The following is a 26,152-nucleotide window of genomic DNA, read 5'->3' as shown; positions in this document are numbered from 1 at the left end:
TAGATCACATTAAATAACTCTTCCCTGTATACCATCACATGAACCACTCTCTTGATCTGGTAGTTAGTGCGTGTGTTATTGTGTTTCTTTCTTTTTCCCTCCAATGACATTAAGATGTTTTAAGACAGTGACTTGAAACAGTGACTGTACTGTATACTATTACAACTCTGAAGAATCTGGTACGGACCTTAATTATGCACCTACCAATGCCTATCTTGCCTGGCTTGGTTACACCATATAGTTTTCTGAACAGTCCTGTTAGGGTATAAGCCTGCTCTATATTCTCAAGCTTTGCCCTTATACCAAGTCTGACTTTGGTGTTGCCCAAAGGATTTGCAACAAGTTAAATCCTATAGAGTAGTCACCTTCTCAGTCTTTGTTCTTTTTGGTCATGTCTCCACTCTTAATATTGAATATTCATATATCTTCCTTGATGATGGGACCTTAATAGATTCAGTTTATATCTCAGGTCTTCCCACCAGGCTAATATGCAGCACAGATGGCTCAAATCTACTCAAATTTAACAATGAAAGGAAACAGCATGCTGAAACAAAATAAATTTTGAGTCCCTTTATCTCTGCATCTGTCAAATCCTGTTCGACACAATCAACCCCACTGGTAGTTATACTAGCAAATCCAAAACAAAATAGTAAAAAGAAGTTGAGGCCACTATCATCAAGAATATGAACTTTTCTGTGTCTGAACTCTATTAGCCTTTGCCCGGCTTCATTCCATATTCCAAGGCCAAATTTGCCTGTTACCCCAGTTGTTTCTTGACTTCCTACTTTTTCATTCCAGTCCCCTATAATGAAAAGGACAGCTTTTTGGGGTGTTAGTTCCAAAAGGTCTTCTAGGTGTTCATAGAAGTGTTCAATCAGCTTCTTCAGCATTACTGGTCAGGGCATAGACTTGGATTGCTGTGAGATTGAATGGTTACCTTGGAAACGAACAGAGATCATTCTGTCGTTTTTGAGATTGCAGCCAAGTACTGCATTTTAGACTCTTTTGCTGACCATTAGCATTTCCCAAATGACTCATGATGCTGAGTACCTTTTAATGTGCTTATTGGAAATTTGCATATCTTCTTTGGAAGAATATATAGAACCTTGCCCCTTTTCTCATATAGTATTTGTATTTTGTTGTCAAACTGTAAGTGTTCTTTCTGAACGCCGGTTTCTTAGCAGATATATGATTCACAAATATTCTGTATATTGTCTCTTCATTTTGTTAATAGTATTCTTTGACACACACACATTTTTTTTTAATTCACTTAGTTTTAATTGAAAGATAATTGCTTTACAATATTGTATTGATTTCTGCTATACATCAACATGAATCAGCCTCAGGCATACATATATCTACTCTCTCTGGGCTCTCCCTCCCACCCCATCTCATGCCTCTAGGTTGTCACAGAGCACTGGTTTGAGCTCTCTGAGTCATACAGGAAATTCACACAGGTTATCTGTTTTACAGATGATAGTGTATATGTTTCCAAGCTACTCTCTCCATTCATCCCACCTTCTTCTTTCCCCTCCGTGTCCGTAATCTGTTCTGTATATCTGTGTCTCCATTATGGTGGTGGTGGTTCAGTCGCTAAGTCATGTCCGACTCTTGCAACCCCATGGGCTGTAGCCTGCCAGGTCCTCTGTCCATAGGATTTCCCAGATAAGAATACCAAAGTGGGTTGCTGTTTCCTTCTCCAGGGGATCTTCCCGACCCAGGAATTGAATCCAAGTCTCCTGCATCGCAGGTAGATTCTTTACCAACTGAGCTATGAGGGAATCCCGATTCAGTTCAGTTCAGTTGCTCAGTCATATCTGACTCTTTGCAACCCCATGGACTGCAGCACGCCAGGCTTCCCTGTCCATCACCAACTCCCTGAGCTTACTCAAACTCACATCCATTGAGTCGGTGATGCCATCCAACCATCTCATCCTCTGTCGTCCCCTTCTCTTCCTGCCTTCAATCATTCCCAGCATCAGGGTCTTTTCCAATGAGTCAGTTCTTCACAACAGATGGCCAAAGTATTGCAGCTTCAGCTTTAGCATCAGTCCTTCCAATGAATGAATATTCAGGACTGATTTCCTTTAGGATGGACTGGTTAGATCTCCTTGTCATCCAAGGGACTCTCAAGAGTCTTCTCCAACACCACAGTTCAAAAGCATTAATTCTTTGATGCTCAGCTTTCTTTATAGTCCAACTCTCACATCCATACATGACTACTGGAAAAACCAAAACTTTGACTAGACGGACCTTTGTTGGCAAAGTAATGTCTCTGCTTTTTAATATGCTGTCTAGGCTGGTCATAACTTTTCTTCCAATCCCAATTGCTGCCCTGCAAATAGATTCCTCACTACCATCTTTCTAGATTCCATATATATATGCATTATGATTATTTTTCTCTTTTCGACTTACTTCACTCTGTATAATAGACTCTAGGTTCATCCAGCTCATTAGAACTGACTCAAATGTGTTCCTTTTTATGACTGAGTAATATTCCATTGTGTATATGTACCATAGCTTCTTTATCCATTCAGCTACTGATGGACATCTAGATTGCTTCCATGTCCTAGCTATTGTAAATAGGGCTGCAGTGCACATTGAGGTACATGTGACTTTTTCAGTTTTGGTTTCCTCAGGGTATATACCCAGTAGTGAGATTGTTGGATCATATGGTAGTTATATTTCTAATTTTCAAAGACATCTCCATACTGTCTTCTGTAGGGGCTATATCAATTTACATGCCTACCAACAATACAAGAGAATTACCTTTTCTCCACACCCTCTTCAGTATTTATTGTTTGTAGATTTTTTCATGATGGCCATTCTGACTTGTGTGAGGTGGTTTTGATTTTCATTTCTCTAATATTGAGCAATATTGAACATCTTTTCATGTTTATTAGCCATCTGTATGCCTTTTTTTGAGAAATGTCTGTTTAGGTCTTCTACCACTTTTTGATTGGGTTGTTTGTTTTCCTGGTATTGAGTTGCATGAGCTACTTGTATATTTTAGTGGTTAATCCTTCGTCAGTTATTTCATTTGCTGTTATTTTCTCCCATTCTGAGGGTTGTCTTTTTACAATGTTTATGGTTTCCTTCGCTGTGATGCATACAAGTTTTTAATTTTGATGAGGTCAACTTTGTTTTTCTTCAGTCACTTATGCTTTTGGTAACATATCTTGGACTAGCCATTACCTAGTCCAAGATCATGAAAGGTTATTCTTATATTTTACTCTAAGAGTTTTATGGTTTTAGCTTTTATATTGATAATTAGGTTATTGATCCATCTTGATTTAATATTTGAATATGGTTTGAGGATAGTGATCAGTTTCATTCTTTTGCATGTGGATATCCAGCACCATTGCATGTGGACTCAGCATGATTTGTTGTATAAACTATTCTTCCTTTATTGAATGGGCTTGGTACCAATGTGAAATTGCAACAGATTTGGGTTTTTTTTTGGGGGGGGAGGGCCTCTCAAATCTGTTCCATTGGTCTATAAGTTTATTTTTATGCCACTAACACAATGGTCTAATAACTAAAGCTTTGTAGTAAGTTTTGAAATCAAGAAGTATAAGTCCTCTATGTTAATTTTTTCAAGAATTTTTGGCTATTCAGGATTCCTTGCAGCTCCATATGAATTTGATGGTCATATTTTCCATTTCTGCAAAAAGAAAAGGTCATTGAAATTTTGATAGGAATTGCATTGAATCTGTAGATTGGGTATTATTGACATCTTAATAATGTCAAGTCTTCCAATTTATGAACAGGGAATCTTTCCATTTATTTAGATCTTCTTTAACTTCTTTCTGCAATGTTTTGTGTTTTTAGTGTTCAACCCTTTCACTTCCTTAAGTTTATGGTTAGGTGTTTTATTCTTTTGGATCCTTTTGTAAAAAACAAAATATTTCCCAATTTCTTTTTCAGATTGTTCATTTGTGGCTTATTGAAACACAAGCAATTTTTCTGTTTGCTTTTATGCCCTGAAACTTTGCTGAAAGTTTTTATTAGCTCCAGTAATTTTCATTATTCTTTGTGATTTTCTATATACAAACTCATGTCTTTGCAGTTTTATTTATAATAGCCAAGATATGGAAGAAACCTGTGACTGTTTATAGGTGAATGGATAAAGAATATGTTGCACATATATAAATATGTACACACACACACACATATACATACTAAGAGTGTAGTCACTCAGTCGTGTCCGACTCTTTGAGACCCCATGGACTGTAGGCCACCAGGCTCCTCTGTCCATGGGATTCTCCAGGCAAGAATACTGGAGTGGGTTGCCATTTCCTTCTCCAGGGGATCTTCCCGACCCAGGGATCGAACCCAGGTCTTCCACATCACAGGCAGATGCTTTACCTCTGAGCCACCAGGGAAGCTCAACATACACATACAGTGGAATACTATTCAGCCATTAAAAGGATGAAATCTTGCCATTTGCAGCAACATGTATGGATCTGGAGACTATTATGCTAAATTCAGTAAGTCAGATAAAGACAAATATTTGATAATTTAATTTATGTGGAATCTATAAAATAAAGCAAATGAACAAACATAACAAAACAGAATCATAGATACAGAGAACAAAAAGGTGATTGCCAGAGGGCAGGGGATCGGGGATAAGTGAAATAGTTGAGGAATATTAAGAAGTACAAACTTCTAGTTGAAAATAAATGAGTCACAAATATAATATGATATTGCTTATATACGAAATCTAAGAAAAAAGGTACAAATGAACTTATTTACAAGGCAGAAATAAGAGTTACAATAGAGAGGCTCCTCCCCTCTGGCAGTCACTTTTTAACAAAAGGAGTATCTATGATTCTGTTTTGTTATGCTTTTTCATTTGCTTTGTTTTATAGATTCTACATAAATTAATCATAAAATATTTGTCTTTATCTTACTTACTGAATTTTGCTTAATACTCTCTAGATCCATCCATGTTGTTACAAATAGCAAGATTTCATCCTTTTTAATGGCTGAATAGTATTCCTCTGTGTGTGTGTGTGTGTGTGTGTGTGTGTGTGTGTGTGTAGAAAGCAAATTTATGCTTACCAGGGGGTAAGTGGGGGATGAATTGGGAGATTCATCCCAATATATAGAGAGGACTCTCTCCCTCTCTCTCTCTCTCTCTCTCTATATATATATATATAAAATAGATAATAAGGATCTACTGTATATATAGCACAGGGATGTCTATCCAATACACTGTAATGACCTAAAGGGGGAAAAAGAGTGAATATGTATATAATGTATCACTGAGTCACTTTGCTGTATACCTGAAACTAACACAACAGATTGACAATACTTCAATAGAATTTTTTTAAATATAATAGAATTGGGAAGTCAACAAAAAATAGAAAACAAAAAACAAAATAAATGAGTCACAGGAATTAAATGTACAGCACTGAGAATGTTGTCAATAACAATGTAATCACTTTGCATGGTGACAGAGGGTAACTAGATTTGTTGTGATCATTTGGTAATGTATAAAAAAATTGAACCATGTTGTACACCAGGAACTAACAGTATTATAAGTCAGTTATGATTCAAAAACAAATAATACAATTATGTAAAGTTTAAAAATAAAATAAAATTAATTTAAAAAAAAACAAATAATCAAATAAACAAACAAACTCATAGAAAAAGAAATCAGATTTATGGTTCCCAGAAGTGGAGATTGGGGGATAGGGGGTTGGATGAAGGTATAAGCTTCTAGATATAGGATCAATAAATACTAGGGATATAATATACAACAAGATTAATATAATTGACTGTTATATGGTATAGTTTAAACTTGTTAAAAGTGTAAATTCTAATAATCATCATCAAAAGGAAAAATATTTTTTCTCTTTTAACATTGGTATGTATGAGATAATGGATGCTAACTAAACTTATTATTGGAATCATTTCATGATGTATGTAAGTCAAATTATTATATCCTAAACTTATACAGTGCTTGTCAATTATATCTCAATAAAACTATAAGAAAAAGTTCTGGTTAGAGAATTCAGGCCATAAAATGATGTAAAAGGCATCCAAATTAGAAAGGAAAGGAAGAATGATTCATTACAAATGACATGATTTTATGTATAGAATATTGAATCATCCTTGCCTTCCTGGGATAAATCCCACTTGACCATGGTGTGTGATCCTTTTAATGTATTGTTGAATTCAGTTTGCTATTATTTTGTTGAGGATTTTTCCATTTATGTCCATCAGTGACATTTATCTGTAATTTTCTTTTTTTTTTTCTGGTGTCTTTCTCTGATTTTGGCATCAGGGGTTGCTAATCTAGAATAAGTTCAAAAGTATTCTTTCCTCTTCATCTGTTTTGTTTGTTTTGTTTTGTTGTAAATAGTTTGTAGAGAATAGGCATTAACTCTTCTTTAAATATTTGGTAGAATTCACCAGTAAAGCTAATTGGTTCTGGACTTTCGTTTATGTGAATTTTTTTCTGATTCAATTTCACTACTGGTAATTGGTCTGTTAATATTTTTAATTTCTTCATGATTCATTACTGGTAGAATGTATGTTTCTAGGAATATACTCATTGTTTTCTAAGTTGATTTGCATTGTCGTATTAATTTTAGGTGTACAGCAAAGTGAATCAGTTATATATATACATATATTCATGCTTTTTAGATTCTTTTCCCATATACGTCATTATAGAATATTGAGTAGAGCTCCCTGTGCTACACAGTAGGCCCTTATTAGTTATCTATTTTATACATAGTAGTGTATATTGATCCTCATCTCCCAATTTATCCACCCCCCCCAAAACCCTGGTAAGTATAAGTTTGTTTTCTACATCTGATTTTTATTTCTATTTTGTAAATAAATTCATGTGTATGCTTTAAAAAAATCCACATATAAATGCCATCATATTATATTTGTCTTTGTCTACTGTTCTTCACTTAATATGACAATCTCTGGGTCCATCTATGTTGATGAAAATGGCCTTATTTTATTCTTTTATGGCTGAGTAATATTTCATTGTATATATGTACTACATCTTCTTTATCCATTCCTCTGTTGATGGACATTTAGGTTGCTTCTATGTCCTGGCTATTGTAAATAATGCTGCAGTGAACACTGTGGTACATATATCTTTTTGAATTATGGTTTTCTCCAGATCTTTATGCCCAGGAGTAGGATTGTTGGATTATACGATAGCTCTATTTTTACTTTTTAAGGAACTTCCGTGTTGTTTTCCATAGTTGCTGTACCAGCTCACGTTTCCACCAAGTGTAGAAGAGTTTTCTTTTCTCCATACCCTGTCCAACACGTATTGTTTTTATAGATTTTTTTATGATAGCCATTGTGATCAGTGTGAGGTGACATCTCAATTGTAGTTTGATTTGCATTTCTCTAATGATCAGTGATATTGAGGATCTTTTCATGTGCTTTTTAACTGTCTATATTTCTTTTTTGGAAAAATGTCTATTTAGATCTTTTGTCCATTTTTTAATTGGATTGATTTTCTGACATAAGCTGCATGAGATGTTTATTTATTTTGGAAATTAAACTCTTGTTGTAGATATTTCTTCATTTGCAAATATTTTCTCCAATTCTGGGGTTGTCTTTTTGTTTGGTTTATGGTTTTCTTTGCTGTGCAGAAGCCTTTAATTTTAACTAGGTTTCATTTTTTTATTTTCGTTTTTATTTTCATTACTCTATGAGGTGATATTACCATGATTTATATCAAAGAGTGTTCTGCCTCTGTTTTACTCTAAGAATTTTAGTGTCTGGCCTTACATTTAGGTATCTGATCCATTTTGAGTTTATTTTTGTGTATGGTATTGGAGAATGTTCTAATTTCATTCTTTTACATGTAACTGTCTGAATTTCCTGGATTGTTGAGGAGGCTGTCCTTTCTCCATTATCTATTCTTGCCATTGGTGATTTGATAGGTAATTTGATAGGGATTGTACTGAATCTGTAGATTTATTTTGACAATATTGATTCTTCTAATCCAATAACATGACATATTTTTCCATCTGTTTGTATTATCTTCAGTTTCTTTTATGAGCATCTTACAGTTTTCAGAGTATAGGTCTTTTGTCTCCTTAGGTAGATTTATTCTTAGGTATTTTTCATTGTTGATGCAGTGGTAAATGGGACTTAATTTCTCTTTCTGACATATTTTGTTTTTAGTATATAGGAATGCAAGTGATTTCTGTGCATTAATTTTATATGCTGCAACTTTACTGCATTCATTGATGAGATCTTACAGTTCTCTGGTAACATTTTTAGGATTTTCTGAGAGGCCTCCCAGGGTGGCACAATGGTAAAGAATCTGCCTGCCTATGCAGGAGATGCAAGAGACATGTCTGAGTTGGGAAGTCTCCTGGAATAGGAAATGGAAACCTACTCCAGTATTGTTGCCTGAAAAAATTCCATAGGCAGAGGAGCCTGATGGGCTACAGTCCATGGGGTTGCAAAGGGTCAGACACAACTGAGCAAATGAGCATGACCATGTCATCTGCAAACTGACAGTTTTATGTCTTCTTTTCCAATTGTGTATCTTTTATTTCTTTTTCCTCTCTGATTGTTGTGGCTAGGACTTCCAGTACTATGTTGAATAAAAGTGTCATTAATGGAGGTACTTGCCTTTTTTCCTGAATTCTATGCTTTCTGGACCTAAATGTCTGTTTTCTTTCCCAGGTTAGGAACATTTTCAGTTATTAGCACTTCACAATAACTTCTCTGCCCCTTTGTCTCCCTGGTCTTCTGGAATCCCAGTGATGTGAATGTAAGTATGCTTGATGTTCCTAAACTGTAATTTTTAAATTCATCTCTCTTTTTTCTCTTCTTCTTACATGATTTCTACTACTCTGTCTTATAGTTTGCTTGTTCATTTCTTTGTTTCATCTAAACTACTGTTGATTCTTTCTAGTGTGTTTTTTATTTTAGTTATTATATTCTTTGGTTCTGTTTGGTTCCTCTTTATATTTTCCAACTCTGTTAAACTTCTCACTGTGGTTATTCATTCTTCTCCCAAGTTTGTTCAGCATCTTTATGATTAAGTCCCCTATTTAAGAATAAGTTCCGTTTCAAGAGTGTGTTCATAAGTCCAACAAAGTTAGCCTAGGTATCCAACTAACACAATTGGCTATATAGTACTATACTATAATAGGTTTATAATATTTTTGCACAAATAATACATAAAAATTAACACAAAAAATAAAATATTTGTAATCTAATAGTACAGTACCTTGCAAAGTACCATAGTACCTTTCTCCAAAGAAGACATCAGATGGCCAATAAATGCATGAAAATATATTCAATATCACTAGTTATTAAAGAAATGCAAATCAAAACTACAATGAAATGTCATCTCAAACCAGTCAAAATGGCCATCATCAAAAAATCTACAAACAATAAATGCTGGAGAGATTGTGGAGAAAAGGGAACCCTCTTACACTGTTGGTGGGAATATAAATTGATACAGCCACTATATAGATTCTTTAAAAAATTAAAAACAGAACTACCATATGATCCAGTGATCCCACTCCTTGGCATATATCCAGAGAAAATCATGGTTTGAAAGTATACCTATGCCCTGATGTTCATTGCAGTGCTGTTTCCAATAGCTAAGGTTTGGAAGCAACCTAAATGTCCATTGACAGATGAGGGGATAAAGAAAATATGGTTTGTATATACAGTGTAATATTAATCAGCCTAAAAGGGGATTAAATAATGCCATTTTCAGCAACTTGGATGGACCTAGAGATTATCATAATCCTTGAGGTAAGTCAGACAAAGAAACACAAATATGTGATATCACTTACATGCAGAATCTAAAAAACAAAAAATCATGTAAGTGAACTTGTTTACAAAACAGGAACAGACTCTCAGACTTAGAGAACAAACTTATAGTTACCAAGGGGAAAGGGTTGAGGGGAGGGGTAGATTGGGAGTTTGGGACTGACATGTACCCACTGCTGTATTTAAACTAGATGATGAACAAGGACCTACTGTATAGCACTGGGGATGTTGCTCAATATTGTGTAATAATGTAGATGGGAAAATTATTTGAAAAAGAATACATAAATGTGTATGTATAACTGAATCACCTTAAGAGACAGCTGCTCCCCCGAGTTTATTACATTATTCACAGTAGCCAAGATATTGCAGCAAACTTAGTGTCTATTGATGGGCAAATAATTAAAGAAATATATAACGGACTATTACTCAGTCGTCAAAAAGAAGAAATCCATATTTGACATAGTTGGACTTAGAAGGCAGTATGTTAAATGAAATGAATGAGAAGGAGAAAGACCTTGAATAATCTCACTTATATGTGGAATCATAAAAGCTTAACTCATAGAAATAAAAAGTAGATGGTACTTAGCAGGGGCTTAAGGGTTGGGGAAATGGGTTGATTTTGATCAAAGGATGCAAACTTATAAGTAAATTCAAAGGATTTAATGTACAGCATGGTGGTTATAATTAACAACACTGTATTGTATACTTGAATGTTAGGATAGTAGGTCTTAAGTTTTATCACCACAAAGAAAAGGTAATTTCATGAGGGGATCTGTTAACTGATGTTATTGTGGTAATCACTTTGCAACATATGTATGTATGTATATATATATACATACATACACACTTATATGTGTGTGTGTGAAATAAACATGTTGTACACCTTAAAGTTACATATATTCTGTCAAATACATCTCAGTAATACTGAGGATGAGGGGAGTTTTGTCCAGTAAGTCTAAAGTCTTAGGTGCCTTAGGGACAGTTTCTGTCAATTTAAGTTTTCTTTTATGGCCCATAATTTCATATTTCTTTTGTGTGCATCATGATTTTTTGTTGAAAACTGGACCTTTTAATATCATAATATTATAACCCTGAAAATTAGATTTTTACTCTTTTCTATTTTTTATATCTGAAGGTTGTAGTCAACTATTGTTCAATAAATTTTCCAATTTATTTTTGCAAAAGCAGTTCAGTGTTGTGTGTGCTCAATGAAGTATCTTTTCCTCAAGCTTGTGTTCAACAAGTACTTTGCCAGAGATTTTTTTGAATGCTAAAAGGTAAAAATTTTAAAACACCACCCTCCTCTAGTTTTTGAAGATTCACTCCATGCTGAAGCACTCATTTAGTATTTTCCCAGATAGACTGTTAACAATTCTTAGACTTCTCTCCCACTTGCAGTGAAACTAGGGATCAGCCAGAGGTGAAAGCATAAGATCGACTCTGGTCTTCTCTGAACATGAGTGCTACTGGACATGCATATGGCTTTTAAAATTCCCTAGTATACACAGCCAGTTTTGAATGCTCTAATTTAATTTCCCTAAGAAACTCTCTTTCTAGATTTTCTTCTCAGTCTGTTGATGGTCTGTTGTATGTTTTAATCATAATCTTTTGCCCCAGGCAGCTACAGATTTCTCATTACTCTTACAATGTTTTCAAGCAGTATGGGCCACGTTTTAACCCTGTGTGATTTCATGTGAAACAGAGACAGAGCACCTTGAATAGGTCCTTCAGGTAGTTCTCAGACAAGTTAAAATACACTGTGAGTGAGTTATGGCTCCCTCCAGACCTCAGACCATGGTTCCACTCTAGGCCAACTTCAGGCTGGCCACTGGACCTAGGAGTTAGGCAAGGGTAAATAAAAATGCCACAAAGCTTTCCTCCTATTTTTAAGTTGCCTTTTTCTTGGTTCAGTGTTTACTTGGTTGCTGTGCACCTTTGATTATTTCCCAGAGTACCAACAAAGTTAGTCCTGACAGCTTCTGCTTGGTTTTGTTGTTTCTGTAGAAGAAGAGCTTGGCACTCCACACTCTGTCATTTTGCTGAAAACATCCCCTGTTCCTTTTTTTATTTCTAGACTAGATTTCCCTAAATGGCCTTGGGGAACCACAGCACTATCACTGAATTCATTCTCCTTGGACTGTCTGCAGACCCTCATGTCCAGGCATTATCCTTTGTGTTCTTCCTAGCAATTTACCTCCTGACTCTGCTGGGTAACCTGACAATGATGCTGGTGATCAGAACCGATTCTCACCTCCACACTCCCATGTACTTCTTCCTGAGTCACCTTTCTTTCCTAGATTTTTGCTTCTCTTCTGCCACAGTACCCAAGATGCTGGAAATTCTCCTGTCTCAGAAGAAAACAGTCTCTGTGGAGGCCTGTCTAGCTCAAGTCTTCTTTGTGTTTGACTTGAGGGGCACTGAAGCCTGTCTGCTCTCAGTTATGGCCTATGATCGCTACGCTGCCATCTGCCACCCTCTGCTCTATGGCAAGAAGATGAGCAACCAGCTCTGTAAAGGTCTGGTGTTAGGTTCCTGGAGCCTGGGTTTTCTGGACGCATTCATCAACATCCTTCTAGCTATGGATTTTGACTTCTGTAGGGATCAGTTTATCCCCTACTACAGCTGTGAGCTGCCCTCTCTCTTTCCCCTTTCCTGCTCTGATGTCTCCACCAGTTTCACTATTCTGCTCTGCTCTAGTCTCCTGCATGGGTTGGGAACCTGTTTCCTAATCATACTGTCTTACACTCTCATTGTTTCTACCATCCTAAATATCCGCTCCTCTTCATATAGAAGCAAGGCCTTTTCCACCTGCTCTTCCCACCTCACTGCAGTGCTCCTATTTTATTGTTCAGCTTTCCTTCGCCATATAGTGCCAACCTTGGGCTCTCCACAGGAGTTGATCTTCTCTGTACAATACAGTGTGATCACTCCCTTAATGAATCCCCTTATCTATAGCCTGAAGAACAATGAGGTGAAAGCAGCTATGACAAGGACCTTTAGAAAATATCTCCATTGCTAGTGACCAAAGACAGAAGGTGATGAAGGGTTATCTTACTATACCAGGATATCTTGTTAGTTAACAATATAGTAACTTCCTGATTATTCCAATATTGGATCTGAGAAAAGCATCTTAAAATTCATAAAGGTATTTGGAGTACAGCCCATAGGCTTGTACTAATCTTAGGACCTGGCTTCACCCACCAGTGGCTGAGCAACAGCATGAAGTCTTCTTGACCCTGACTTCATCCACCAGTAAACCAGCACTAGCCCCACCTGGGATTAGTGGGATTGACAGTCACCCACCTCATGACTAGTCCTGCCAACTGGTAGGACAAACTAGTCCTACCAACCAGTTACTGGCAGCCTCCACACAAGACAGGGCCTAGAAAACAACCAAACCAGAGACCAGTCAAGCCTACCAGACCTCCCACATAGTCAGCCTACCACAACAGAAGGACCCATTCAGCACTCATAGTGGGGAACTGTAAGGTATACAGCTTGGATGATGAGAGGGTAGCACACTACTGCATGCATAGGATATCTCCTACAAAAGGCCACTTTTCCAGAGTTTGGAAATGCAACCAAAATACCAGATACACAAAAATACAAATAGCAACTTAGGCAAAATGAAGTGACAGTTTCAAACAAAGAAAAAAGATAAAACCCCAGGAAAAGGACTAAATGAAATAAGGATAGGCAATTTACCCAAGAAAGGATTCAGGGTAGCGATCGTAAAGATGATCAAAGAGCTTGGGAGAAGAATGGATGCTCAGAGTGATAAGTTTGGTGTTTTTAACAAAGAATTAGAAAATACAAAGAAAAACCAGAGATGAAGAGTCCAATAACTGAAAAAGAAAGAATCCAATAACTGAAATGAGAAGTACACAAGAAAGAATCAGTGGTAGGCTGTATGATAGAGAAATGGATCAATGAGTAGTAAGACAGAATAGTGGAAATCAATGATGCCATCAGAAAAGAATGAAAAACAAAAGAATGAAAAGAAATGGGGACTGTTTAAGAGACCTCTGATACAATATCAAATATATTATCATTCACATCAAATGAGTCCCAGAATGTGAAGACAGAAAGAAATGGGCTGAGAACATATTTGAAGACATAATAGCTAAGAACTTCCCTAACTTGGGAAAGGAAACAACCAAATCCAAGAAGCCCAATGAGTCCTATGCAGGGATAAACTAAAGAAGAAAACCCCAAGACACATAGTATTAAAATGACAAAAGTAAAGATACAGAGAGAATATTAAAAGCAGCAATGGGACAGCAACAAATAATACACAAGGGAATCCACATAAGGCTATGAGCTGAATTTTGAGCAGAAACTCTACAGACCAGAAAGGAGTGGAATGATTTATTTAAAGTGATAAAAGGGAAAAATGTATAACTAAGAATGCTCTACACAGTAAGGCCCTCATTCAGATTTGATGGAGAGCTCTAAAGCTTTACTGAGTAGCAAAGCTAAAACAGTACAGTTTCACCAAACTGGGCTTACAAATAAAGATAAAGGTGAAAATAAAAAGGCCAAGTGCCGGGGTCCAGCCTCGGCTGATCCAGGGAGTTCAAAGTGGGGACAGCGTCAGCGAGGATCAGGATACAATAGCTTCAATTAGATATTAATTAAAGATATAAAGAGTAATAGAATGAAGATAGCTCAGTAGGAAAATTCAGTGGAGAAAAGAGGCTGAGTAGCTTGGTTTACGCGGGAGACCAATAAAACTTCAAGACAAGAAGTTTGCACCACTTATGTAGGCTGCAGGCGTCCTTCCGTTCTCCCGAAGGAGAGGAGACACTGAGGCCTCCCCGGTCGGATCTTAGAAGCCCAGGCATAATTAGTAAGCATGGTGGGTTCCACGCTCCCGATGGAGACTCAGCCAGAGTGAGAGAGAGAGCGACATGGGGAGACCAGTCTTTCAAGGAACTGATCCCAATTCTTTATTTTCCATGGTCTACTTTTATACACTGAGATGTTATGCAAAAGTCATGCGGGGTCAGCAGTCCTGACTTTTATCAAAGTCAGGTGCTTCATACAAATGTATACAGAGGTCTTAGGGGTGTTACATTATCTTCTGGCCAGGGGGCCTGCTGACAATTTATGACCCTCTCCTTGTGACAGCGGTCAGTCAACCAGAACACTTATTTCTCCAGGGGTGATTATTCTTAAAACAGACGCCACCCAAATAAAGTTACATTCCTATAGGGTGACGGTGTAGTGGGTTTTAGTTAAGGAAAGAATTTACTTAGCCTAAGGTCTAACGTGATTAATATCAAAGGTTAATACTTATTTCTTCTATATATTCATTAATGTGTAAAAGGGCAGGAGATGTGGAGACTTAGCAACAAACATTGGCTCAACAAATGAAAAACCCTTCACCAATACAATTTCTAATCAGCCCACTATACTTATAGATTTCTAACTTTTCCAAGCAACCTGTTTTTAGAAGGTTTAAAGCATCTCGTGCTTCTCACGGTTGGGAGGCTGTGAGCAATCACATGTGGCCGGACGAGCCTGTCAGGCAGGCCAGAGAACCTTCAGAGGAGTTTGTAGGTTAAAACACTCTTGTCACGCCCAGAAGTTTTTATTAACTGGAGCTCTAAGTTAACTCCTTCTCTGAAAGAGGTGGTGGGGGACAGCCCCCCGTAAAGTCAGAGGTGTAGGTGAGAGCACAAAGTAGTAAAGTAGGCAGGCTCTGGTTATGGGGGTAGATGCTCGAGGATTTCCAGGGGGACTCCTGAGGCTCCATCCCGCTTTTGCGTATGTTGAGCCTCCTTCCTCATGACCTTTGCCGTGGGCGGAGTGCCTCACTCTGGCCCCCAACACCAAGCTTAAAAATATGAAAATTATGAAATGGGAAAGCTCTTCAGTAAAGGCAAACATATAGTAAAGGTAAATAACATTGGTAAAAGCAAGCATATAGTAAAGATAGGAAATCATTTCATACATAAAACTAGTAGGAAGATTAAAAAACTTAAAAAAAATTTTTTTTTAAAGTAGTAGAATCATCTATATCCAGAATAAGCAGTTAATGGATACACTATCACGAGAACGCTGGGCTGGAAGAAGCACAAGCAGGAATCAAGATTGCCAGGAGAAATATCAATAAACTCAGATATGCAGATGACACCCCCTTATAGCAGAAAGTGAAGAGGAACTAAAAAGCCTCTTGATGAAAGTGAAAGAGGAGAGTGAAAAAGTTGGCTTAAAGCTCAACATTCAGAAAATGAAGAACATGGCATCTGGTCCCACTACTTCATGGGTAATAGAGGGGGAAACAGTGTCAGACTTTATTTTGGGGGGCTCCAAAATCACTGCAGATGGTGACTGCAGCCATGAAATTAAAGATGCTTACTCCTTGGAAGGAAAGTTATGACCAACCTAGACAGCATATTAAAAAGCAGAGACATTACTTTGCCAACAAAGGTCAGTCTAGTCAAGGCTGTGGTTTTTCCAGTAGTCATGTATGGATGTGAGAGTTGGACTATAAAGAAAGCTGAGCGCCAAAGAATTGATGCTTTTGAACTGTGGTGTTGGAGAAGACTCTTGAGAGTCCCTTGGACTGCAAGGAGATCCAACCAGTCGATTCTAAATGAGATCAGTCCTGGGTGTTCTTTGGAAGAAATGATGCTAAAGCCAAAACTCCAGTACTTTGGCCACCTCATGTGAAGAGTTGACTCATTGGAAAAGACTCTGATGCTGGGAGGGATTGGGGGCAGGAGGAAAAGGGGACGACAGAGGATGAGATGGCTGGATGGCATCACCAACTCGATGGACGTGAGTTTGAGTGAACTCTGGGAGTTGGTGATGGACAGGGAGGCCTGGCACGCTGCAATTCATGGGGTCGCAAAGAGTTGGACACGACTGAGTGAACTGAATTGAACTGAACTGAAATATAAAATATGATATCAAAATAGTAATGATGAGGGTAAGAGAGTATACACACAGGGTTTTTAATGCATTTGAAAGTAAGAGATCAACAACTTAAAAAAATATATATATGTGTGTGTGTGTATACACTTATCCCTCATGTATAAAACAAAAAGCTATACTAGATTCATACACACAAAAGAAAACAGAATCAAATACAGTCTTCAAATCATAAGAAAAAAAAAAAAAAGAACAAAACAGATCCACAAAACAACCTCCAAACAATAAAAAAGAGCAACAAGAATATACATATCTATAATTACTTTATTTTTTAATATAAATTTATTTATTTTAATTGGAGGCTAATTACTTTACAATATTGTATTGGTTTTGCCATACATCAACATGAATCCGCCACGGGTGTACATGGGTTCCCCATCCTGAACTCCCCTCCCACCTCCCTCCCCATACCATCCCTCTGGGTCATCCCAGTGTACCAGCCCCGAGCAGCCTGTATCATGCATTGAACCTGGACTGGCGATTCGTTTCTTATATGACATTATACGTGTTTCAATGCCATTCCCCCAAACCATCCCACCCTCGCCCTCTCCCAGAGTCCAAAAGACTGTTCTATACATCTGTGTCTCTTTCGCTGTCTCGCATACAGGGTTATCATTACTGTCTTTCTAAATTCCATATATATGCATTAGTATACTATATTGGTGTTTTTCTTTCTGGCTTACTTCACTCTGTATAATAGGCTCCAGTTTCATCCACCTCATTAGAACTGATTCAAATGTATTCTTTTTAATGGCTGAGTAATACTCCATTGTGTATATGTACCACAGCTTGCTTATCAATTCGTCTACTGATGGACATCTAGGTTGCTTCCATGTCCTGGCTATTGTAAACAGTGCTGCGATGAACATTGGGGTACACGTGTCTCTTTCAATTCTGGTTTCCTCAGTGTGTATGCCCAGCAGTGGGATTGCTGGGTCGTATGGCAGTTCTGTTTCCAGTTTTTTAAGGAATCTCCACACTGTTCTCCATAGTGGCTGTACTAGTTTACATTCCCACCAACAGTGTAAGAGGGTTCCCTTTTCTCCACACCCTCTCCAGCACTTATTTCTTGTAGACTTTTTGGATAGCAGCCATTCTGACTGGCATGAAATGGTACCTCATTGTGGTTTTGATTTGCATTTCTCTGATAATGAGTGATGGTGAGCATCTTTTCATGTGTTTGTTAGCCATCTGAAGTGATGAACATAGATGCAAAACTCCTTAACAAAATTCTAGCAAACAGAATCCAACAACATATTAAAAAGATCATACATCATGACCAAATGGGCTTTATCCCAGGGATGCAAGGATTCTTCAATATAATTACTTTAAATACAATAAATACTCCAGTTAAAAGACAGAGTGGTTTAATGGATACAAAAATAAGACATGTATATATGCCATCTACAAGAGACTCACTTCATATCTAAAGACTAAGAAAGACTTAAAGTGAAGGAATAGAAAAATGTATTCCATGTAAATGGAAATCAAAAGAAAGCCAAAGTAGCAATACATGTATCAGACAAAATATACTTTAAAAAGAAGACTGTTACATGAGACAATGAAGGACACTACATAATGATCAAGGGATAAATATAAGATATAACTAATGTAAATATATATGTACCAACATCAGTTCAGTTCAGTCACTCAGTCATGTCTGACTCTGTGACCCCATGGACTGCAGCACTTCAGGCTTCCCTGTACATCGCCAAATCCCAGAACTTGCCAAAATTCATGCCCATCAAGTTTGTGATGCCATCGAACCCTCTCATCCTCTGTCATCACCTTCTCCTTCTGCCTTCAATCTTTCCCAGCATCAGAGTCTTTTCAAATGAGTCTACTTCTTTGCATCAGGTGGCCAAAGTATTGGAGCTTCAGCTTCTGCATCAGTCCTTTCAATGAATATTCAGGACTGATTTCCTTTAGGATTGACTGGTCTGATCTCCTTGCTGTCCAAGGGACTTTCAAGAGTCTTCTCCAACACCACGGTTCAAAAGCACCAATTCTTCGGCTCCCAACACAGGAACACCTAAATACATAAAGTAAATATTAACAGACACAAAGGGAGAAATTGACAGCAACACAAGAGTAGTAGGGGACTTAACCCCCCACTTATATCAATGGTATATTGATGTAATCATTTCTCAATGTATGCACACTGAAGCATCACATTATATACCTTAAATATATAAAAAAAATTTTTGTCAATCTTACTTCAGTAAAGCTGCGGAAGATTATTAATTTAGGGGAAAATGCAATGTAGTTTTCAGGATAGGATTAAGAAGCAGAAAATAAGAACATAAGTGGAAACAACTGATTAAATCTGAATGAAGTCTGTTATATAATTAATAATATATTTCTAATGTAGACTTACTAGTTTTAAAAATTTATTATGGTTATATAGGAATTTAGTATTAGGAGGAGGGTGAATAGTTTATAGGAAATCTTGTTTTATTAGAAATTGTTAAGTTGAAGCTATTACAAGATAAAAAGAATTTACTTTTTTACATATTAAAAAAGAAAATTATCTCATAAAGCCTGAAAAGTAATTTGATAAAATTTAACAGCCATTTTCATGATAAATCTCCCAGCAAAAGAACCATAAAAAGTAGGGTTATCTCATGAAATGTATCTACAACACACTTACAGTTAATGTCATACTTTATTGTGACATATTGAAACCGTTATTCCTAAGATCAGAAACAAGGCTAGGATTATCACTACCATCACTTCTCTTTAACATTGTACTACACATGCACCTACATCAGTTAATCTGTGGCAAAGGAGGCAAGAATATACAATGGAAAAAAGAAAATTTTCAAAAAGTGGGCTGGGAATGCTGGACAGCTACAGGTAAATTAATGAAATTAAAACATCCCCTCACACCATTTGAGGTGATGTTTTGATAGATCAATTGGTAAAGAATCCGCCTGCAATGCAGGAGACCCTGGTTTGATTCCTGGGTCAGGAAGGTCAGCTAGAGAAGGGATAGGCTACCCACTCCAGTATTCTGGCCTGCATAATTCCATGGGCTCTATAGTCCATGGGGTCTCAAAGAGTCTGGCACGACTGAGTGACTTTCATTTTCCTCAAAAAGTAAACTAAAAATTGTTTAAAGATCTGAAGCTAGGATATGACACTGTAAAATTCATAGAAGATAGGCAAAACATTCTCTGACATAAATCATAGCAATATTTCCCTAAATCTGTCTGCCGAGGGAAAAGAAGTGGAAGCAAAAATATATGGCACCCAACCAAGCTTAAAAGCTTTTGCACAACAAAGAAAACCATCAGCAAAATGAAAAGGCCACCTATGGAATGGGACAACCTAGGTTGTTTTGAAAATTTCTCATGTATCCTGAGAATCTAAAAGTCCATATTCATCTGTAGGACTGTGTGTATGCCAAACAGTTACACACTGAGAAAAGACATAGGAAGACTAAGCTCTCACACTTGACCTATCTTAAGGGTCTGTGCAAGCAGAAAGTAAAAGATAAGGTGGCGTTATGATTTATAGTTATAAATTATAAACTTCCAGGCAAACCTGTTGAAGATATGCCTCAACATGTACACGGAGCACCTCAGCAAAGACTTGAAAGACATTATTTCTATGCATGTAAAGAAATCTCTCTTCAGTCATGTGCTGACCACTAAGATAACCAAGCACAGACTTCAGTGACCACAGTCAACAAAGAATACAGCCTTTAAGAGTTAGTTCAGTAAAGTTACTAAACAAACACACAACAGCAATGACCGGGTGAAGAAGGACCATCTTCACATGCCACGTTATGTTACTTTAAGGTCTGGCGTCAACAAAACATTTAAAAACTTGCTAAGAATAAGGTATGGCCCATACAAAGGGGAAAAAAGCAGTCAGTAGTAACTGTCCCTGAAGTATCCCAGGTTTATTAGACAAAAACTTTTAATAATCTATTTTAAGTGTGTTCAAAGGACTAAATAAAACTACAACTAAAGGAAAGAGTGAGAACAGTGCTTTATCAAATAGAGAATATCAATAAAAATATCAATTGTTTATAAAAGGAAACAAATAGAAATTCTAGAGTTGAAAAGTATTATATTTGAAGTGAAAAATTCACTAGAGGGGGTTAACAGAAAATTTTAACAAAAACTTAGAAAATGATCAATTGAGATCAATCCAAAGTACGTTTCACACAGAAGTTTGCATATAAATGTTCACAGAACCAGTCATTATAGCCCCAAATTGGAAAAGAATTTACTATACATCAACTGATAATTGGATAAACAAAATATGATATAATCACACATATATATTATTTAGTCATAAAAAGGAATGAAGTACTGATTTATGCTACAGCAACAAAAACACTATGCTAAGTTAAATAAGTAAGATATGAAAGACCTCATATTATATGATTTCATTTATATCAAATGTCCAAAATAGGCATTGCCAGGGTTGGGGGAGAGAGATGGAAAGAAGTGATTTCTGATTGGCGTGGGTTTTCTTTTTGGATGATGAAAATATTCTGGAATTAGTGGTGTTAGTAGCATGACTTTATTAATATTACTAAAAAGCCTCTACTAAATTGTTCAGTTAAAAATATTGAGTTTTATGGCATGTGGGTTGTATCTCAAATTTTAAAAGCATTTGTGTTCTATATACAGTCAAGAACAGTTATTAAATAAAAATGTTTTAAATGGTACCATTTATTATCATCAAAGAGATTAAATATGTAGGAATAAGTTGAAGATTAATACTTTAACACTGAAAACTACTACTTAATGGGAAAAATTAAAGAAGAGGAAAATAAATATAGAGAGAGGGCAGTCCTAAGATGGCAGAGGAATAGGACGGGGAGACCACTTTCTCCCCCACAAATTCATCAAAAGAACATTTAAACGCTGAGTAAATTCCACAAAACAACTTGTGAATGACGGCAGAGGACATCAGACACCCAGAAAAGCAGGCCATTGTCTTTGAAAGGAGATGGAGAAGTCTTGAGGCTACTGTAAAAATAAGACTGAAAACCAGAAGCAGGAGGCTTAAGTCCAAGTCCTGAGAACACCAGAGAACTCCTGACTCCAGGGAACATTAATTGGTAGGAGCTCATCAAACGCCTCCATACCTACACTGAAACCAAGCACCACCCAAGGGCCAACAAGTTCCAAAGCAAGAGATACCACGCAAATTCTCCAGCAACACAGGAACACTGCCCTGAGCTTCAATATACAGGCTTCCCAAAGTCACTCCAAACCCATTGACATCTCATAACTCATTACTGGACACTTCATTGCACTCCAGAGAGAAGAAATCCAGCTCCACCTACCAGGACACTGACACAAGCTTCCCTAACCAAGAAACCTTGACAAGCCACCCGTACAACCCCACCCACTCGAGGAAACTCCACAATAAAGAGAACTCCACAAACTGCCAGAATACAGAAAGGCCACCCAAAATGAATCAATATAAACAAGATGTAGAGACAGAGGAATACCCAGCAGGTTAAGGAACAGGATAAATGCCCACCAAACCAAACAAAAGAGGAAGAGATAGGGAATCTACCTGATAAAGAATTCCAAATAATGATAGTGAAAATGATCCAAAATCTTGAAATCAAAATGGAATCACAGATAAATAGCCTGGAGACAAGGATTGAGAAGATGCAAGAAAGGTTTAACAAGGACCTAGAAGAAGTCAATATATAATGAATAATGCAATAAATGAGATCAAAAACACTCTGGAGGGAACAAATACTAGAATAACAGAGGCAGAAGATAGGATTAGTGAGGTAGAAGATAGAATGGTAGAAATAAATGAATCAGAGAGGAAAAGAGAAAAATGAATTAAAAGAAATGAGGACAATCTCAGAGACCTCTGGGACAATGTTAAACACCCCAACATTCGAATCATAGGAGTCCCAGAAGAAGAAGACAAAAAGAAAGACCATGAGAAAATACTTGAAGAGATAATAGTTGAAAACTTCCCTAAAATGGGGAAGGAAATTATCATCCAAGTCCAAGAAACCCAGAGAGTCCCAAACAGGATAAACCCAAGGCAAAACACCCCAGGACACATATTAATCAAATTAACAAAGATCAAACACAAAGAACAAATATTAAAAGCACCAAGGGAAACACAACAAAAATCACACAAGGGGATTCCCATAAGGATAACAGCTGATCTTTCAATAGAAACTCTTCAGGCCAGGATGGAATGGCAGGACATACTTAAAGTGATGAAAGAAAATAACCTACAGCCCAGATTACTGTACCCAGCAAGGATCTCATTCAAATATGAAGGAGAAATCAAAAGCTTTACAGACAAGCAAAAGCTGAGAGAATTCAGGACCACCAAGCCAGCTCTCCAACAAATGCTAAAGGATCTTTTCTAGACAGGAAACACAAAAAGGGTGTATAAACTCAAGCCCAAAACAATAAAGTAAATGGCAACGGGATCATACTTATCAATAATTACCTTAAAGGTAAATGGGTTGAATGCCCCAATCAAAAGACAAAGACTGGCTGAATGGATAAAAAAACAAGACCCCTATGTATGTTGTCTACAAGAGACCCAACTCAAAACAAGGGACACATACAGACTGAAAGTGAAGGGCTGGAAAAAGATATTCCATGCAAATAGAGACCAAAAGAAAGCAGGAGTACTCATATCAGATAAAATAGACTTTATTTTTTTTAATATAAATTTATTTATTTTAATTGAAGGTTAATTGAAAAGAGACAAAGAAGGACACTACATAATGTTCAAAGGATCAATCCAAGAAGAAGATATAACAATTACAAATGTATATGCACCCAACATAGGAGCACTGCAATATGTAAGACAAATGCTAGCAAGTATGAAAAGGGAAATTAACAATAACACAATAATAGTGGGAGACTTTAACACCCCACTCACACCTATGGATAGATCAACTAAACAGAAAATTAACAAGGAAACAAAAACTTTAAATGATACAATAGACCAATTAGACTTAATTGATATCTATAGGACATTTCACCCCCAAAAATGAATTTCACCTTTTTCTTAAGTGCACACAGAACCTTCTCCAGGATAGATCACATCCCACATCCTGGGCCATAAATCTAGCCTTAGTAAATCCAAAATTTGAAATTATTCCAAGCATCTTTTCTGACCACAATGCAGTAAGATTAGATCTCAATTACAGGAGAAAAACGATTAAAAATTCCAACATATGGAGGCTGAACAACACGCTGCTGAATAACCAACAAATCACAGAAGAAATCAAAAAAGAAATCAAAATTTGCATATAAATGAATGAAAATGAAAACACAACAATCCAAAACCTGTGGGACACTGTAAAAGCAGTGCTAAGGGGAAGCTTCATAACAATACAGGCATACCTCAAGAAACAAGAAAAAAGTCAAATAAATAACCTAACTCTACACCTAAAGCAACTAGGAAAGGAAGAAAGGAAGAACCCCAGGGTTAGTAGAAGGAAAGAAATCTTAAAAATTAGGGCAGAAATAAATGCAAAAGAAACAAAACAGACCATAGCAAAAATCAACAAAGTCAAAAACTGGTTCTTTGGGAGGATAAATAAAATTGACAAACCATTAGCCAGACTCATCAAGAAACAAAGGGAGAAAAATCAAATCCATAAATTAGAAGTGAAAATGGAGAAATCACAACAGACAACATGGAAATACAAAGGATCATAATAGACTACTATCAGCAATTATATACCAATAAAATGGACAACGTGGAAGAAATGGACAAATTCTTAGAAAAGTACAACTTTCCAAAACTGAACTAGGAAGAAATAGAAAATCTTAACAGACCCACACAAGCATGGAAATTGAAACTGTAATCAAAAATCTTCCAGCAAACAAAAGCCCAGGTCCAGACGGCTTCACAGCTGAATTCTACCAACAATTTAGAGAAGAGCTAACACCTATCCTACTCAAACTTTTCCAGAAAATTCAGAGGAAGGTAAACTTCCAAACTCATTCTATGAGGCCACCATCACCATAATACCAAAACCTGACAAAGATGCCACACAAAAAAGGAAACTACAGGCCAATATCACTGATGAACATAGATGCAAAAATCCTTAACAAAATTCTAGCAGTCAGAATCCAACAACACATTAAAAAGATCATACACCATGACCAAGTGGTCTTTATCCCAGGGATGCAAGGATTCTTCAATATCCGCAAATCAATCAATGCCATACACCACATTAACAAATTGAAAAATAAAAGCCATATGATTATCTCAATAGATGCAGAGAAAGCCTTTAACAAACTTCAACAGGAATAAAAAGCAGGAATAGAAGGAACATACCTCAACATAATAAAAGCTATATATGACAAACCCACAGCAAACATTATCCTCAATGGTGAAAAATTGAAAGCATTTCCTCTAAAGTCAGGAACAAGACAAGGGTGCTCCCTCTCACTATTACTATTCAACATCGTTTTGGAAGTTTTGACCACAACAATCAGAGCAGAAAAAGAAATAAAAGGAATCCAAATTGGAAAAGAAGAAGTAAAACTCTTACTGTTTGCAGATGGCATGATCCTCTACATAGAAAACCCTAAAGACTCCACCAGAAAATTACTAGAGCTAATCAATGAATATAGTAAAGTCGCAGGGTATAAAATCAATACACAGAAATTCTTTGCATTCCTATACACTAATAATGAGAAAACTGAAAGAGAAATTAAGGAAACAATTCCATTCACCATTGCAACGAAAAGAATAAAATACTTAGGAATATATCTACCTAAAGAAACTAAAGACCTATATATAGAAAACTATAAAACACTGGTGAAAGAAATCAGAGAGGACACTAATAGATGGAGAAATATACTATGTTCATGGATCAGAGGAATCAATATAGTGAAAATGACTATACTACCCAAAGCAATCTATAGATTCTATGCAATCCCTATCAAACTACCAACGGTATTTTTCACAGAGTAGAACAAATAATTTCACAATTTGTATGGAAATACAAAAAACCTTGAAGAGCCAAAGAATCTTGAGAAAGAAGAATGGAACTGGAGGAATCAAGCTGCCTGACTTCAGGCTCTACTACAAAACCACAGTCATCAAGACAATATGGTACTGACACAAAGACAGAAATATAGATCAATAGAACAAAATAGAAAGCCCATAGATAAATCCATGCACCTATGGACACCTTATTTTTGACAAAAGAGGCAGGAATATACAATGGATTAAAGACAATCTCTTTAACAAGTGGTGCTGGGAAAAGTGGTCAACCACTTGCAAAAGAATGAAACTATAACACTTTCCAATACCATACACAAATATAAATTCAAAATGGATTAAAGATCTAAACGTAAGATCAGAAACTATAAAACTCCTAGAGGAGAACATAGGCAAAACACTCTCCGACATACATCACAGCAGGATCCTCTATGACCCACCTCCCAGAATATTG

The 26,152-nt window shown here is 36.7% G+C and overlaps 1 protein-coding gene across 1 annotated transcript; it reads left to right on the top strand.

Annotated features, from left to right (window-relative positions):
- The first annotated feature begins 11,869 nt into the window (after positions 1 to 11,869).
- Positions 11,870 to 12,799, top strand: LOC113893556 (olfactory receptor 8S1-like). Its single transcript, XM_027543481.1, has one exon. It carries the CDS (start codon positions 11,870 to 11,872, stop codon positions 12,797 to 12,799), a length of 930 nt encoding a protein of 309 aa, XP_027399282.1.
- Positions 12,800 to 26,152: the final 13,353 nt, after the last annotated feature.

This window comes from Bos indicus x Bos taurus, chromosome 5, assembly GCF_003369695.1.
Source record: "Bos indicus x Bos taurus breed Angus x Brahman F1 hybrid chromosome 5, Bos_hybrid_MaternalHap_v2.0, whole genome shotgun sequence".
Lineage (NCBI taxonomy): Eukaryota > Metazoa > Chordata > Mammalia > Artiodactyla > Bovidae > Bos > Bos indicus x Bos taurus.
This window is presented reverse-complemented; position numbering and strand designations above follow the sequence as displayed.